This window comes from Ambystoma mexicanum, chromosome 7p (assembly GCF_040938575.1).
Source record: "Ambystoma mexicanum isolate Mex_15411 chromosome 7p, UKY_AmexF1_1, whole genome shotgun sequence".
In the NCBI taxonomy this organism is placed as follows: Eukaryota; Metazoa; Chordata; class Amphibia; order Caudata; family Ambystomatidae; genus Ambystoma; species Ambystoma mexicanum.
The window spans coordinates 279,616,748-279,635,631 of NC_090939.1; the positions used below are offsets into that span (position 1 = coordinate 279,616,748).

General features: G+C 49.6%; 1 protein-coding gene across 1 annotated transcript in view; it reads left to right on the forward strand.

Annotated features, from left to right (window-relative positions):
• The first annotated feature begins 5,133 nt into the window (after nt 1–5,133).
• Nucleotides 5,134–18,884, forward strand: part of HUNK (hormonally up-regulated Neu-associated kinase) — a 131,082-nt gene continuing 117,331 nt past the window's right edge. The window contains exon 1 of the mRNA XM_069636347.1: nt 5,134–6,753. Coding sequence (XP_069492448.1) covers nt 6,493–6,753 — 261 coding nt within the window. The 5' untranslated portion in view covers nt 5,134–6,492. The remainder of the gene's footprint in view (nt 6,754–18,884) is intronic.

An 18,884-nucleotide genomic window follows, 5' to 3' on the forward strand; every position in this document is an offset into this window, starting at 1 on the left:
TCCATCCTATACTAACTCCTCATTGATTGTAAAGAAGTGTGCTAGTGCCAGATTACCCATTGTTGATCAACATCATATGTCTAAGTGTACTATCAGATATTAATTTATTATAAAAGTGTGAGATATATATATTGTTTAATTTTTCTAATAAACCTTTTAATTTTCAAAACAAACCTACTTCTTGGCTCAGTGGGGTCAGGGGGATTCTAAGAGGGGGGTGTTATACAAGGGTTGTCATCCAGAGTTCTGAACTGGATATAAAAATACATCAATAAGGGTTTTCCTCAGCATCCCAGACTAGGCATTGACTTAGCTTTAGTGTTGATTGAATATCGCTTACAATACTTACCAGCCTTATGAAATAACCTTTATATTTGCTTAAATCACCACTGTTTCAATGCCTTTAAAATAACAAATATGAGGGAGTACCATCAATCACCACTCTAGCCTCTAATGTCTTAATTAGCTACTGCTACCTTTTGATTGGTACCAATCCCTTTGCTAGGTTTAATCACTATTGCTCCTCAACTTTTTTCAATTACTTCACAACTCTTCGATATTTTTACTCAACAAACAACAGACTAGTGAATTTACACATTGATAAACATTGTGATCACCTTTGTCTCTCTCACCTTTACTTGGTACCCTGTACATGGTTTGAGACGTCACATTAGGTCCTGTTTACGCGTTATATGCTTCTGCTCTACCCCTGTTGGGATTTTAAATGTCTCCTTCTGAAACTCCCTTGAGCCAGGACTGTAGGTGCTACCTTTTCTTCACACAATATTTCCTATTACTTAAAAATTGTCACAACCCCTTCCCCTTCATTTGCCATTCCCCTTAGTCTACTCACCATTCGTTCCTTAATCGACTCAAGCCCGTCGGTATCGACGACTCCTCCAATCCGACAACTTTGCCTTCTGTCCGCAGAGCGCCCGTGGAAACCCGGCAGGGAGTTTGTCAAAGGGGGACCTGCCCACTGTCTCGGTCCTTCTTGCAAGTTTATTTCTATTGGCCGCTCCCCAGAAGAAACCCTGCGATCTTCCGGCTAATGGCGGAGGACACTCGATCATCTGAAAGACTGGGGGCAAACTGGTTTGGATCTTTTCCAACCATCCGCCACGCTAGCATGTGAACACATGGCCCTTTGGATATCGTGCATGAAATGGATGGGGATGCAGAATAATTCTGACACCAAATAATCAAACCAACTCAGGAAGATGCAAAGGTTGCTGTTTTATTAACAATTATCTAAAACAGGGAGTTGCAACGGACATCAACAGATGTTCGCTGGAGCTCTCAGTGAATTTCTCATAAAAACAACCTTATATACAAAAAATACATCAGACGTGATGTCATACTTTGTGACAAATAAGAAAAATCTACGAGGGATTCTGATATGTTCAATGGGAACATCTATGTATACTTCCTATAAGGGGTGGGATTGTGATTGGTTATCCAGTGTCAGGTGGACAATTTATGCCTACCTCATGTCATTTTCAACACTTTTAAGTGCACTTAAATGGTCTTCAAACTATAAGGCCCTTAGTTATACAGCCCTCTACAATTGGTTGGCATGCTCATGCCATGTTTGGAACTTTTGGTTCACTTAGCAGCACGTAAGATCAGACCTAGGTGCCAATTAGCCCAACATATCTCCTCACCCATTTCTTCTGCCATGAAGATTGTCTTTGATCTTGGCCTTGCAAAGTATTCTTGTCTCTGGGAATATATGGGAATGCGAGCATGCACTATCGTTGTTCTAGGCCTCCATGCTCAACTCTATTTCCATCCTTGAATCACGTGACAGGAGACCACGATTTGGTCAATTTTGCAGCATTTAACTGTCTTAAATGAATAAAACCTGACACGCTTGGTTTCTTTCTTCGCACCTTAACAAGGGATGATTCAGCTTCTCGCATTCGCCGCTTTCAAGAACAGATAACCGCTCTTGGCTGGTTCAGCTTTGACACAAGGCCAGGCAGCCTTGCCATGCTCATCTACGATCTCAGCAAATTTTTGCTGTATCACAGTTCTCAGCCTTTCCTCTCCATGGGTCCGGGCTTACTAAAATTCATGACACTGATGTCCAGTTTCTATACAATGGCGGCTTTGCCTGCAATCTATTCACTACATATAGTCAGCTTCTGTGATTGCTTAGTCTACTTGCGTTACAGCTTCTGCACAGTTATTGAACGGTTTTCATTTTCTGCAGTGCTTTGCACGCATGCAGTCTTCTTTTCGCATATTAAAGTTTACCTGATTCTTAACTTCGTCATCAGTTTCTGTAAGCTCCATGCATTCTCTTCAGCCAGTAGCCTCAGGGTGTCACGCTTGTCTTTTGTGACGTCAATAGCTCCTCTTTCACTCTTTTTCATATTCCTTCAGGGAGTTCCTCCCTCAGATTGTCGTCTCTTTGGGGATACATTTGATAGGGTTTTCTCAGTGGGTATCTTCTTTCGAATATTCGCCGTGGTATGCTCACAACAGCTGGTGTCAAGCATGGCAGATTCTCAGGCTTCCAACATATCGGAAGTAGGGGGGGGCGGGATTTCCTGCAGAGGCATGCAGCTGCTCCTCTACAGCAGTATGCTAATTGAGTATTTTATTTTGTTGATGGAGCGTGGGGGATAAATAGGGTGCCAGGTACGGCTTCAATGCTGTGCAGTGGGGAGGCAGGAAGACAGGTACCCCGGTATAGGTCGTCTTTTGCTGTGCCCGCATGTATTTGGCTCTCAGGGTGAAGCTAGACCCACTGACTCAGCTCTACCAATGACTTATCTAGCTTCTGCACCTCTTTACATTGGTCTAAAACTAATGATGGGATAGGATTGAATGATATGGGAAATCCACATCCGAGAAACAGTCCTCAGGGATTTGGTCAAAACCAAACTAAAAGCCTGCCTCCTCGCCTCTGAGTTACCCTGTTAACCTACCTCTCATCTGCCTGCTAGCTAATATTTTTTCCTCGCCACTAACCTGCATGTGTCGCTCGCTTCCTCTGCCTCCATTCTAGCACTTCACTCATCATGATCACTTCCCGAGCACAGCTGGCCCTACCACCTACCTGCACTTAAAAATGCCCAATGTTGGTTGTCCTTAATCTATATGTATGTCCACTTATGTATTGTCCCTGGTGACTGTTCCATTTACTTCCTCTCACAACCTGGTCAGAATGTCCCTCAAACTCACCCCATTGTAAGAAGCTCACTGCTTCCCGTCAAATCCGATTTCTTATCTATTGTATGTTCTTTTGTGATCAAAAGAGCATCCTTCCTCCTGTATACAAATAAATAAAATAAATGTGTAGCCTGCTGTCAAATTGCAAACTGGGACTGGCCTCAAATCCCAGCTTTCCCATTTCACCAAATTATATTATCCTAGTGAAATAATTGTATTTGCTCGCGTTCTCCTTGAACAACGGGACAGTAGTGTCATTTTGCCCCACACAGATTCTGCAACCAAAAACCAAGCAAATTATATCCGGGTTCTGTGACGTGCTTATCAATGTCACTCAGCATGCAGGGCTTCTGGCTCCTCCCCTGCTCAGGCTTAGTGAAATGTCAGCACGCATCTTGCCAAATTATCAAGTGCTGCTCACTTCAAAGTGGAATGGTCGTCTCATTCTCACCTCAGCCTTGATTGCGGGCAGGCCAAAGCTGTTTGCAGGCGGGCTTGGAGAAGCATGGAATCCTAAAGCAGAATGCTGCTTAGCAGACAGCTCAGCAGGTTAGGCAACTATTGCTGAGATGCTATTTGTTTACGCCTGCCTGTAAATGCTATGGCATTTTCCAATCCCTGCTGTTAAATGTGCTCTGAAATGTGTTGTTATGACCTGTGTATGGATAAGGCTCCCTTGCTTTGCTCGGCGTGGGAATTTCTGACCCCGAACTTTGGGTCTGCCCACTTAGTGCAAATCAAAAGTTGGCATCCATGTTTGCGAATGTGAGGGAGTGGTTGGTATTGAGTTTAGTTGTTATGGGAGTTGGTGCGGCTGCATTGTGGAATAATTGTACTTGTCCCCAGGCCAAATGTTGCCAGTTCACCCCTGGCCACCAGCTAGATTATGATTAGTCAAACCTCGTTAAAAGCACTCATTTTAAAAGCAAAGTTTACAGGTGCACGCCGGTCTGGACAATTTACCTAGAGTGTTTTCATGTTGCCTGTGGCTGCACTTTTGGGGGTAGGGTTTGGGCAGAACCACAGAGGCCATACTCCTGTGCTGAGACTAAAAAGGGGCACAGAGCCTGAGGGTACAGAGGGATGGGCCGGTCTACTACAGAGATGAACTCCAATTTCTGGAGAAGAGGACAGTGGTAGAAGTGTTCTGAAAATAGTGGCACTGTGGTCTTGGCAGGGCAGAGGGTAGGCAGAAGCCTAGTGCAACATGTGACAAAGTGTTGTGGCTGGTGCATTGAAATAGTCTAAGGGCCTGATTCATGGAATTTTTTTCACGGGTCAAAGTGACTTTGCACTGCTGAAAAGTGACTTAGCACTGCCTACACAAACCCTGATTCATTGAACTGTGCAAAGTGTATTTTTGCTGTGCAAAGTCAGTGCATGCTCATTTTTGCAGTACACAATGAAAATACACTTTGCACAGTTCCATGAATCAGGGTTTGTGTCTGCAGTGCAAAGTCACTTTGAACCATGCAAAACTTTCTAAGAATCGGGGCCTTAGTGACTAGTAACTAAGGCACCAATTACATTAAGGACATGAACAGACGAATCCTCTGTATAGAATGGTGAATATGGTCGTAGAAAGTAGAGGAATGGTAAAACAGAAAAAAATTAATGGAGTGGAACACGCTCCCGACCGTTCCCGCTCACTTCGATCACTGGAAGAGGAGAGGAAGACATTGCATTTATGTGAAGAAGTAATAAAGGCTTCGTTCGTTCACATGTGCTAAATGGCAGGGCCTGTTCGCCCAGGCCATCCAGGTGCGCATCTCGACACACAACCTGCCCGAGGCACCACTCCCTGGCGTTATCATTAACTTGAAAGGTTGACCACAATAACAGTGGTTTGAAGGATGGGAGAATTGTGCACCCCGGGCACGGGGAACCGCCTGAACATGGCTTAGGGGGGAGCGTTAACTAGAGGCAGGAGGAGGCGTCCGTGGAGAAAGCCTCCGTGTTTAGCAGTGAGGCTGGCTGGCTGACGCTTGGGGTGCCTGTCCAGCCTGCTTTATTCCCAGGCTCGCGGCCGCGCGGGGGGAGGAGACTGCAGCAGTGAGCTGGGATTTGGAGGGCTTCGGGAGGCTGAGCCTAGACCACATCTGTTCCCTCCGCCGCCGACGGTGAGCGGATTAGGTTACTGCGAATTCAAACCTCGGCCGAGGAGGAGAGGCGCCTGTGTTGGTGCAGCAGGAGGGCGGAACGCTGCCAGGGCCAGGAAACGTGTGGCGCACCGCTATAAGGGGCACCCTCTGGCACTACGCCCCTCACCCCCCTGCATCTCCCCAGGGCTGACACCCAGCCAGGCGCATAGTGCCAGCCAGATCTGCGCACACACACCTCGTGCACTCAGAGCAACAGAGCAAGCCTAAGGCACGCGGCGAGGATATGCGCGCATTCCACGAAGGAGTCTGTGCAAGGGGGTGCTGAAGGTAGAGTCCCTCTCACTCGCGGTACAAAGAGCTTTCCACGCTGGAACCCGCAACTAGAACTTTCCACACCCATAACCTGGACCGCAGACCGAGCATCCACACGGACTGCACTGGAGCCTGCAGACTGACCTAGCCACACTCGGAGCCTGGAGTCCGAGCGCTCGAACTTGGACCCGACAGCTCGTGCTATTGGCCGTGGAGTTCTGAGGATCTCGTTCTACTGACCCTGAAGTTCTGAGGATCTCGCTCTACTGACCCTGAAGTTCTGAGGATCTCGCTCTACTGACCCTGAAGTTCTGAGGATCTCGCACGCTGCCGTGGAGCGCCACTGAAACCGACTCTGCAGCCCCCAGGCAGCCTGTGTGGCGAGGGATGCCTGCGGGCGTCGCTCCCTGCGCGCATCTCCTGGTCTCTGCGAGTGGACGGGCGCGCGGTCGCATGCATTTCTGTGTCCCCTGTGGTGTCTGAACTGTTGCTCTCCACACTCCCCCGCGTGCAGTGATATCGCGCTTCCACGGACACCTTTTGAAGCCCTGTTTTCGAGTGAAAGCTGCATAGTCTGCATAGCAACGTTTGCTGCACGCGTTTTCCATGTCATCTCTGAGGCGTCGCTGTGCACACATCGTCCTGGTGCTTTCGAGTGAGATGTGAACGGGCGCTAATGTTGACATCTGCTGCTCTGCATGCACACGCGTTGTGTGGGCTCCTTTGGGAGAGAATAGTTCCACTGCACTGATTTTGTGGGTGATCTGTGCATAGACGGATTCACTTCTCGGCTTTGTGTGCTACCTGCGTGCATCCCTGCTGTGCAAACACTCCTCGCCTGCACTCCGCGCCGAGGCTCTGACCGCTGGCTCCACACACGCCCCTTCGCCCCGGGATCATGCCGGCCGCAGCCGGGGACGGGCTGGGCGACTCTCCCACTAGCAGCACCCCGGAGTGCTTCTTCGGGAGCGGGGATCGGCCGCCCGCCAGCCCAGAGGAGAGCTCCTTCCTGCCGGCCTTGGTCAGCACCGTGTCCCGGGAGAGCCTGCGCAGCTTCCAGCACACCAAGCGGGTGGGCAGCTACCTGATCGGCCGCAAGCTGGGCGAGGGCTCCTTCGCCAAGGTCCGGGAGGGTCTGCACGTGCTCACCGGGGAGAAGGTAAGAGAGCGCCGCCTGCTGCCCGCTGCGGCTACCGGGCCTGGCCCGCGGGAGATCTCACTGGGCGGGGTACGGTGTCTTACACATGCAGAGTACTGGAGCGTCCATCAAGGGTACAAGCATGTAGTGCATGCTACTGACCATCGCATTTATAGCCGACCACATACAGTGGTATCCACTGGTACTCCAGGTTTGAATCTGCTGTATATTACTGGCTACACTGGGCTGTGCATCCTCAAATGCATTCAACACCTCACATCCGTGTGCGGGGATGGGCAGCGCACTGTGGTGTCGCTGTTCGTTACTGTGATACAACGCTGCTCAATTTGTATACAATGCCCAGGCGTGCTCGGTTTTACGCGAGTACAGCGCATTGTCCCTTGGTGGGTGGTTGGGGGTCCTGTGGAAAGGGGGGGGCAATGACGGGTGGTCTCTACCGTCCCTTTGCAGTGCACATCGCTCAGTACAAGAGCGGCTCTTCACGCAGGCCTGTTTCCGGTGCAGCAAGACACAAACAACTCGGTTACCGCGGGACCTGCAGCTATGCTGGCGTGTGCGTGACTCGGTATTACAGCACTTCAGAATGGCATAGTCCCAGTGCATGCATTGCAGTGCCCCGAGGCAGTGGGCTTCTTTCGTTTATTTTGCTGCTGTTCTGCGGTGTCATTTGCTATTCTGCATGGACTAATGCCGCAGCCCTTCTGCTCAGATTCCTCCCGCTTCTAAGCGCTGTAATTCTAGCTGTCATAACTACCCAATTTGATGGTGTCCATGTACACGGCTGGTGGCATGTATTTATGCATACAGCTTCCGGCAGCTAGTAGCAGTTGTTGCGAGCCAGTTATTCCCCGTCCCCTTGACCTGAGTGTGTGTGTACTGTACAGCGCGGAGTGCATTGCCCAGCCCTAACAATTACACACATGCTAACTTCGTCAGATCGTCGAGCACCGCTTCACTCAGACATTGACAACAGTAGGGCCCCGCCTGGCTTCAACATGTCGGGGGAATGCGGCTCGTACAATTGAGGCTCTGTCCGCCGTGCGGAGGCCGAGCTGCCTCTGGCGTAATCTGACACTTTGCACTCGCCTCGCTGCGTGTAATCTCTGATCTGCAAAAGGGGTCCCTTCTTACTCCAAAGAAGACAGGGTGTTTGAGATTTCTCACCAAGTCCGTTGTTGTGCAGGGCAGAAGGTGTTCTTTTTGGCCACTTTACACATTGACAATCGTGTTGTTTAGCTTACACTCAAGCGCTGCGCATAGAACATATTTACACACATGACCCAGCTCACCCGCAGCTGGTACTCATTTATCGAGCACGGAAGGGTGAAGGGCCTGCGACCTGCAGATCACACACAGATCGCAGCCGTGAGCGCTCAACCCGCTTGTTTACCTTACCTCTGATTGCCCTTGGCTTTCAGCCAGCATCTGTTTACAGAGTGGCAACGCTGGGCAGCGAATGTCCCGGGTGCAGTGTAACAAAGTAAGCAATGCTTTGCATTTCAACTGTTATAGTGCATTATTATTGGCTGGGTGGGCAAGGTGATTTCCTACTCCAAACCCTGAACTTTGCAGCGTGCAGCGGCGGTCTGGCGCCCCCTACTGGAAGCGCCCTTGGTGGTCACCTACTCTAGCTTTGCTGTAGAACCGCCGGCCCTGTTGCACGGGCTTAAGGGGGCCGAGGCATGTCACCGGCCAACAAAAAAAGCAAGTATGGGAGGAACTAGATCCTGCAGCCGGGCTCGGACTGTAATACAATGTGGTTGGGCACCAATTAAACAAGCATTCTGAAAGCCAGCAGTGTTTTCTTTTCTGTAGGCATGGGGTGGGTATTTTCAAGGCACTGCCATATTGGCACTGCTAACTGGCCACAAGATAACAACAGCTGGGAAATGACGTGAGTACCTGGTTTTATGATGTCAGTTCCTGACAAATAGACAAGCCAAAACTGTTGTCTTTGCCAATGCTTGTTTGTTTTTAACCCACCTTCGGTGCAAGGAAGAAATAGGAAGAGGGACACATGTATTTCTTATACATCAAGAGGCTGAAGGCACACTTGGTTAATACATTCTTATTCCACCATGAGTTAGTTTACTGCGGCTGTAAAGCCATCAACTCTCAGAAGACCATTTAGAAATAACACGGCCTGTCCCTACACAGCACATAACTTGATGTTCCTGTGTGATAGAGCAAGGTCAAACAGCTTCCTTGTGGGTGTGTTTTGGGTGGGGACTGGCAGTACGTATGAGGGACTGGCAGGGCTTTAAGTGGGTCAGGGCTAGCTGGTGCAAAGCCCCAGCAGTCTCCAGAAAGGGCTCCGGGACCCACCCCCAACTAGCCCCAGACACCTCAGGCAGCCTGTGTAGCTGAAGCGCTGCATGGTAACACGGGCTGCCTGCAGGTGTCAGCACTTTAGGTTAGAAAAAAAAAAGCATCGTCTTTGACTCAAACTGCAGAAAGTGTATGGCAGTCAAAAGCGCATGTGGCATGTCGGCTGCCTGATGACTCTGTACTCAGAAACAGGAGGAGGGCTGGAGGGCCTGACTCTCCTATTGTTTTATTGTTTCTGAGTAAAGAGTCATCAGGCAGCATGAAAGCCCTTTAACTGCGCAGTTAAAGGGCTTTTATGCTGCCTGATGACTCTTTTCTCGGAAACAGTAGGAACGCCGGGCCCTCCTGTTTCTGGGTACAGAGTCATCACACATTGGATAGACCTTTCATTCGAGGAGCCTTTGGTTTTTAAGCATCATGCTCCTTGAATGAAAGGGCTGCCTGCTGCGTCTGGCAGCTGGGTGCACTGGTGTCACACCTCTGGTGAGCCCAGGCCTCCCTTTTGTTTAAAAGGAGGGGCTGGGCGCACCAAAGGTAATAATGCCAGTGTGTCCCCCCCTTTAGGGGCAGTGGCCTAAGTACACATGTACTTAGGACACCCCCTAACAAGTGCCCCTCCCCCCTCGATTTAGCATCCCACTTAAATTTAAATCTCTGGGGAATGGTGACAGGGATTAGAATAGTTATGAGCGACCGGTGGGTGAGTAAATAACCAAACAATGTCCACTTGGTGTGTGTACCCCCTCAGACCCTATCTACCTACTACGTGTACTCCGACGCAATATATTCGGTCTAATAGGCAAACTAATAAAAAAAGAGTCCACAATTGCAAATCGCTTTTTGTGACCCTTTCTGCAAACTGTTTGAGGAGTACCTTTGGGGGCATTCTCAATTACATATCCAGAAAATTAGTGCCTTTTAATACCTGCACTGTCAATAGCATTAGTAAAAAATACAGCTGGTTGTGTAGCTGGTGGGGAAGTCAGGGGACAGTCAATATTCGGCCCCAAAGAAATACTCGTAAGCCTGCACGTCTGATTGAGCAGATGTAGAGGTGATCTTGCTGGACAGATGGGGAATGAACCTATATGATAAGCAAGGGGGGGGGATGTTGTGGCTTGTAGAATGTGGAATGAAGAGAGAATAGAACTAGAATGGGTATGCCAGGAAAAGGATTGAAGAGCAGGCAGTTAAGAAATGGAATAAAAGGAGTTGAGACATGAAGGTTGTCTCCTGGCATTATTTAATAGAAACATGGTGACTGTAATGATATAATCAGATACATAACAGCTGGCACAGTGTATTAGACCAACAAAGTGGCCCACGTTGTCCTAGGCGATTGGCTCCTGCTTGCCAGAGGGTTGCCCCTTAGGCCACCCCAGCCTGCCTGGGCCTCTTCACGGCGGGTCTGCCGGGCGGGGGTTCAGTTTTCATGCCGATCAGTCATTGTGGCCGCCTGATCAGTCCATGCGTTATTTTGTCCTGAGTCTGGTGGAGAGAGCAGAGGAGTGTTCTGCTATGGTGGGCGTGTCTCCCATGGGCGCATAGGGCAGGTTCCCAGTCCATAACTTGTGAATGTGTACACATCCAGAGGGGCACGGCATCCCCGCATGTCCATCCAATGGCCCTGTCGTTGGTGCACTGATCCATACTGTAAGATTGCTTTAAATTAAAAAACGAAAGAAGAAACAGCAAATTAGGCCGGTTTTACAACCACTCTTAACACCACAACGGAGTCACAGTTTCTTTGCACATTATGCAATATGCAGAAGACGATTTTAAACAAATGTTCATATTCTCGGCTGGTTTTGCATTTTGACCCATCCCAATCCATGACACATGGCATGGGTGTGCAGGCAACCTTCTGCTCCCCGATGGTTAAGATTACAGTTCCCATCAACCCATTCATTATGTTCGATGGTGAGGGATCATGGGAGTCATAGTTCAAAACATTTGGAGAGCCACAGGTTGCAGACCCTTAAGATATGGGGTATTAAGGCCATGCTCAACCAAGCAAAAAAAGAATAAGGTGTGTTTGGCTTGAAATAGAGTGTGATTGTGTCCTTAATAAAGGTCAATGGTGCCCGCCTGAATCTGCCACAAGTTTCCTGTAGCTCCAAAGATACCCACCCCCGTGCCCACCTCACAGATACATGGATGCAAGATGCTGGGGCAGCAGGTTCCTTGCTTTTTAAAGGATGTACATCAGCTGATTTCAATTCAAGGCCGTGCACCTGTGACTGTGGGGCCAGTACTGCAGACATGAACACCTCATAACCCAGCCCTGCACCTACTCAGAAAAGTAAGGGGGTTCGTCCTTCCCACCCTGCACCCTGAGTTTCCCAGTTATGCTCATGAACACCGTGCTCAGGAGAAAGTACTGACACATCCCCCTACTCACTCCCTTTGCCACCAACCACCGACGTTGCCCACAGTCTAAATGGTATCAAGGACCCTGTCCAATAAGGGTGGGCTTGTGTCTGTGAGTCCTCTGTGTGCAACACTCGAAACCTGACTGCCAGGAAGCGCTTGAGTCCTGCTAGAAATCTGCCCCCTGCTCCCCCCCAACAGCCCCTAGCTGGGACTTTGAGGCTCTGTTCGTTGGTTGGCTCACATACCTGTGTAGTGTGTACTTGTGGTGGGGGTGGGGCTCATTTCAAAATGAAAACACTGTACATTGGCCTGGATATGGGTAATAATGTGCTTAAACTGCAGAAAGAGCATGGCAGCAAAAGGAGCCCGTGGCAGGGGTGCACACTCGGTACAAACCTTTATAGGCGCCAATCTCATGTTGGGGTCACAGGGTTGCAATTTCGGGGGGCACCCGGGCACTGGTGCATTTATGAATCCTTGTTGGAGGAAGGGTAGCACGCGTTGAATACCAGGCCATTCTCCAGTTTGCTGACATCCCTGATCCTATACGGGAATTTTCATACACAGAGGCACTGGGCGTGTGAATTTAAAGTGATGCAGACTTTTGATATGCTGAAGATTGGCCTGAGCTGACTCGTTTCACTACCCTCCTCAGCCAGCCAAATCTGGGCATGCGCTTAGAAAATGTACCTATACCAACCGTCCATATTTCTCATGCGGTACATTCAATGCTGCAAAAACTATTGCTTGCCTATTTTCGTAGCTGATCTTCCCCTCGCCTAGTCGCCTGACGCACAGTTCCTCCAAGGATTTGTCTGTGCCCCTCCCATTCTCTCATAATAGACCCAAGCTCCTCCCAGGGCCTATCTTTGCCCCTTAACCGGTATAGTTCATATCCCCACACAGACCTTGCCCTTGCCACACCAATGTAATAACGGTGGACCAGAGGTATGCCCAGTGCCTCCTTAGCAACTCACAAAACCTGGATTTGCCCCTCCCACACACTGACTATGGAGCACAGCCCCTCCCAGGGCCTAGCTTTGCCCCACAACCTCTTCCGTATCACCTCACAGAACCTGTGCATGTCCCGCTCATTCAGTAAATATGGACCACAGTTCCCCTCTGGGCCTGTCTTTGTCCTCACTCTTTATAGCCAATAGCACCGCAGAGAACCTGCCTTTGTCCCGCCCATTCTCCGAGTATGGACTAGAGCTCATCCCAGGGTATGGACCAGAGCTCCCCTCTGGGCCTGTCTTTGTCCTCACTCTTTATAGCCAATAGCACCGCAGAGAACCTGCCTTTGTCCCGCCCATTCTCTGAGTATGAACCAGATCTCATCCCAGTCCCAGGCTATGGACCAGAGCTCCTCTCAGGTCCTGACTGTGCTCCCCCAACCTTTATATAGCCCATAGTGCCTCATCGAAGCTACCTTTTCCCTTCCCGTTCACGGGCTATGGACCACAGCTTTCTAGCCCTGCCTCAGTCCTGCACATTCACAGATTATACAGTGCGGCTTCCCAGGGTCTGCCTCTGTGCCTCTACCCCCCCCCCCCACTGACCGCTGAGCCCATAGACAACAGTCATCCTCTTGCAGCAACGTGGGAAACATTAATTTCTACTCTCTCTGGACAATGAGTGGCACGTGGCCCCTTCACTTGCTCCCCTGTTCCGACCGGCTTGCTAACCCTACTGTGGCCGGGGTTACGCCCACTCCCCCACCCCCACACACACACTACACCCCCCCTCTGGTTCCTGATTTACTGTCGTTTGCATAATACCGACTACTGCTGGAGTGTCGCCATGGAAACACAGAATGCAAAAGCCAACAGGAACTGTCAGGCCCCGCCAGTCTTCTCATTTCCCTTCCTGCCCTCATTCATCCATGCCCTCCGCTTGGCCACCAGCATTCACCTTGACTTTCAACTCTGTGATAGCTGTGGGGTGCACACAAATAAACTTCTCCCACTTACCTGATTGTCTCTGGTTGGTAATGAAGGCACGCACTTGCACGTTCACACCAGAAAAATACAATCCGCTAGGGAAAAAGGCCCAAGACACCGCTTGTAAGGATACCACATATTTATTTCTACAAAATAGAGGTACATCAGCATAGAATACTGCTGCCGCCGAACGTTCTGAGCTCCGTAGGCATATGCAGCACATTATAAGCCCAAACGACGTCACTGATGATGTAATCAAATACAGTACAATTAAATACTAATTGGAGAAGTCCTATACGTGTAGGGCCTGCCCCATATGGGATGCCAGGCCATTGGTCGATCTTCATCTGTTCATATCTTCGTCCAACATGGGCACTGCTGGGCTCATCATCCGCAGTGAAGCTGGCCTAACAATTAATTAGCTACTTACAAAAACAATGCTATTTTATCGTTGTAACAATGCACTTGGCAGATACAGGGATGAGCCTCGGGGGAGAGCCGAGGTCACACTAACTCATATACTTCACCAACTCACAGACAGATCAGCAATTCCCACGGTCCTCCACCTTTGTTTTAGGCTATAATTTGACGCCATCAAGCACCTCGCTGCACAAATCAGGTGACCCATTTGTGAAATCGTGATAGCCTTGCCTTCTGATCTTTGTGATCGATCGAGGGGTGTAAAAGTTTTGTGGTCAGTGGTCTGGGTTTGGATGGTATTGTGGCATGTGGGGGTCCTGGTATGAAAGCGTTGCAAAGTTGTATTTCTCATGTGGAGATAGTTGGCGGCAGGAGGGCCTTGCTATCTGTCCCCTGGGATGGTACTGCCAAGAGGCCCTCTGCTCCCTTCTCGTGACCTTGTAAGGCGCATTCTTCCCAGGGCGCGAGGGCCTGTTACTTCTTGGACAGTGGAGGATTTTGTGGATCTCTGAAACCTGTCCAGTGAGGGGGTGTTGTCCGCGCTCATGCAAGAGATCTAATACTAATACACGTAATGCTGTTCGCCGCGCCTGGGCCTAAATTCTAAGATGGATGCCGTACACCAAGATGCCATTCACACCTACATCTACCATACAGCTTCTAATGCATGCACTAAGGTGACTGTGCACCCTCCTCTATGTGCACCCCCCTGCTCCCTGGATATGCTCTCTTGGTGTTTATTTCTCGTTCGGTGTCGCCCAGGGGGTTGGGGAAGACCCTCTCTCCATCCCAACAGTCACTTCAAAGTACTTCGGTGGAGCAAGTAATGGACAATCCCTCCCCCCAATCAGGAATGGAAGTGGGCAAAGGCTTCTTCGCCACTGTAACATGCATCGCATTTTCTCATGCAACAAGATTCATTTGGATTACCCTTTAAGTCTCCTATGTGAAGCGATTGGTTCAGCCTCTTGTGCTGAGCATGAAATCTGCACAGAAAGTCCCTGCAGAGACTCAAGGCCAATGGCTTTGAGTTAAAATTGGCGTCCTTTTGTCCACGGATCTGCTGTATGAGTCAGACGTAAAAATAGACGTGAAAGGATATTGTGCCTGCAGGCGCTAATGTCGAATGCGTAGGCAATGGCCCCATTCAGGGATAATTGAGCAAGACGTGACTACGTACCTCACCACTCTGAGTGCTCGTAGGTCTGCGATATCGGCAATAGGTTCTGGACCATGCAGTTCCATGGGCAGTGCCTCATGTTCTGCACCAAACCGTTCCTGTGTACGGTGCAGCACAGTGCGGCAGGTGCAAGGGAAGACACACTGTGCATTTACTGTCACACTCGCCTGTCCTTCTGACGTGTGCATCAATTGCACTGCAAAGCCTTTCATATCAATCTCTGTTTCAGGTCTTTCATTAGCAAGCGTTGAAGAGCAGGCACAACTTTCTCTGTGGCACAAACTGCAAGCTGCTCAGTACTGCAGGGAATGCATGCATGTGTGTGTTGCAGGTAATCCATACTGCATTGTGTTTGACATAGTATTCTGATAATTTGCTGCTACAGAGAATGCATTTTATTCTGTGTATTTCAGTGAATGCATAACCAAGTATTGCAAAGAGGTTTTGATTTGAAAGAGCTAAAGGCCGCTCCTGGGTACAACTGAGTAAGCAGCTAGTCTATAATAGGCCACAAGTCTTATCGTCCGCATCAGATGCAAACTGTGCCTTTTCATGCATTATATATGGCCGATACGCTTCAAATGTCTTCTAGATGCATCCTAATGCTCATTTATACACATTCACAAGCACGTAGAAACCACACAACGTGAAACCAAACCATACACAATCGCACCTCAACACCACATGATGGCTACCGACCGAAAATGCACCAATGCTCAGTGACCCGGTTTCTCCGAACTGAAGCTGCCAACAGCACATCAAAGCTCTCTTGCTCTTTCTCACGCTCAACCCAACTAACAAACCCTGCCTCCCTCCTTGCATTGCAAATCCGCCAGAGCGCCAAGACACCACAAAAGTGCCAACAGTGCGCGGTGCAAGAACCTTTAACATAGCATAGAATGAATGTCAAATAGCTATGTTTGTTTGGCACCAGTTGACTTTGGGAGTGAAAAATAGCCACTGGAGGCTGTTGATGCGAATCATGCCAAGCTCTTCTAGGCTGCAAGTAGGAGCTGGATAGCGCTCAGCTCCCAGCATTTTAGATCCTTAAATCCTTCCTTCTGTGCGGTAGAGAAAGTATAACAGCGATGAGCAAGAGACACCACAACCGTTTGTTAGTGAGAAGAGGCTAGGCCGCAGGTTCACTTTTGAAGGAATTATGAAGTGTTCACCGCCAGGATTTAAGAAAAGCATATTATTGCATCGAAAGGTTTCACTTTTTATCACATTTTTTAAAAATCTCTCCTAGCACAAAGGTTTCACTTCCGGGGCCAATGAAAGTTCTCTTAAGGGTTGCTCTACTCTTCATTCAACGTTTGTTTCCATGACCCGGTTACTAGGCTAGGGCCGCAGTTGCCCGGTGCCCTTCAACTTCCCCATCCTCTACTGTTGGAGCACTATCGCATTCTCCCAGAGGCAGTGGCCCAGAGTCAGCATCAGAACTTGAGGTTACAAAGAAATCACAAATAGGCTGGATTGTACCATCAAGCGCCTTAAAGAGAGTGAGTAATACTCACTAGGCCCTGTCATCACCAGATCTCCCGTCGGACATGGAAATTGATTGTTGGCTGTCGGTCACCAATGAGTTGAGATGCCGGCGGCAGCATCCTTTTAGGATGCCAGGGTCATCGACATAATCTACATGCCTTGCTTTGTGTAGTAGAGAACGAAAACCCTTCTGTGGTGCATTCAATGCGTGTCCTTCTGCTGCATAGAATGCTTCTCCTTCTGCATCGCATAGAACGTGGGCACTTCCGGTTTTCGAACCTACTGTAGGTCGTACAATGGAACACAGAAAAGTCATCTTGTTTAGCATGTTGGCATCCGAGCCCCCACGCGATGAAAACCTACACCGTTAATAAATCTAGTGGCTGAAGACACACTTGCCTAAGATATTTGTATTACAGCTGAAGCTCATTTACACTGTAAATAAGCCACTCCCTTTCACAGGGCTCACAATTTGCACATGGTGAGCGATCATTGACTCTTGGGGAGTAAGAAATGGTGCGCTGTGTGCATGTGGAGAATTGAGGGGGGGGGCGAGTGGCTTTTTAGGTCTGGCAGTGGCTTGCAACTTGAAATGTGTACCCCTCTGTTTCAGAAGAATGCTTAGAAGTAACAGTAGCATCCTTGTAAAGGCCCATAGTTTGATGTTACTGCAGGACAGAGCTAGCTCAAAGAGATCACAAGAGGGTATGTTTTTGCGTGGGGAGGGGTGGGTAAGCGTGTGAGAGTGGCTATGGGGATGGGCGTGGCAGTGGTTGGTCAGTGGAGGGGTAACGCCACCCAACACCCTCAAGCTGCGCGCCCCCTCTCACATTCCATCTCCTGCCTGTCTGTATTCTTGTGCCAATAGTTTGGCCTTTATAGATGGCTCTAAAGCACCACATAATAGCCAAAACCAATAAGAGAGAAATTAGGAGGAGAAAAGGAGATAGTAGGATAGTTTTCATTCCAAACATGTTGTGCTGTGTGCACGCCCCTCTACATACAGAGCAGAGTGTTGTAAAAAGGCCGCACATTACGCGGAATGCCATGGGATGCATGTAGTCTGAGGGAGGGGAAGGGGCGGTTTACTCTCACAGAATAAAGATGGAGTGTGCTGCAGCCCTGACTGCATTTGTTTCCACCTAGCACCCCAGCTTCACAACACCTTCCCAATGAGATGAATAATTCGGCCTTTGATGGATCCATGGCAAGGGATGAAGACCTGGGCCCATGATGTCAGTCCATCATTGGTGTGGTCACCCAGACTTTTTGATGGCAAAACCTGGCAGCGGTGTCAGTGCCAGGCAGTAGTTGCCCTATCAGAGCACTATCTCTCATAGCAGAGCTCAAGATGCCAGTACTTGGGCATATGACGTCAAGAGCTGGCAACTGGTCTGGCGAATTGTGGGCAAATGCCTATATGATGCCCATGTAAAAGCCGGAAGCGTTGGGCTTTTGGGGGCTTTCCTTGGGCCATAGAGCAACTTTCAGGAGGTGCCCCCGAAATAAAATAGTAAAGGGCAAGGTAAGTGTTGATCGTGCAGGTGTCCCAGGAATGAGCATCTAAAATTACCCCCTGCCGCTCTGCGCTGCGGTGGCGGCGAGGTGTGCCTAAGAATAGAGCTGGCCTTTTGATGGAGCTATGCTGCTTTTAGAAGCTGCCAGGAGCTGACATGTTCTCGTGCGGATATTTGTGTAAAAGCAAAGAAGCCCTTAATCGCAGAGGCGCAGCAGCAGAAATAGGCGCGCGCGAAGGTACAGAGCGTGATCGTTCCATTCTATTCCTTCCAAAGACGTTAATGAGCTGCCTCCTCAGCTGTCATGAGGGGGGGGGGAGACAGCGAGAGTCGGTTCTCTTCCAGTGAGAAATGGAACGCGTGTCTGCACCCCCTCGCTTTCTTCCCCCGCTCTCGCTTAGCGAGGATGGGCCACGAATGCTCGCTTTGTAGGGACAACAGTTTTGTGATCGCTGCTTAGGGGAGCAGTAGAAAGAGCGAGGTGCCACTCTGACGGAGGGGAGAGCCTTCCCCCTCTGGGTGCCGACACAGTAGCCCCCCTTCTCCCCTGACACCTCTGTGGAACGCGGCAGTGCGGTGCACTGTGGGTATATGTTGGCCAAGGCCAATGCATAGACCATCAAGGGGGTTTGGCAATACCAGGCTGGTGCTGTCTGCCATCACTATTGCCCCACCTCGCCCGTGAAGCATTGCCATGCATTTTCAGCTCAGAATTCACCATATGGCGTGGCTTGAACTGTTTCTTACGTGCATGCTGCCCTGAAGAGGGCTCTTGGCCTTGTACTCACGTACCTAATGCAGGCCTGTCGTTGCACTGGTTCATCCAATGCTGGCCTACCCCTGCACTAAGTCACTCCAAGCCAAGCCTGTTCTCTCCCCAATTCC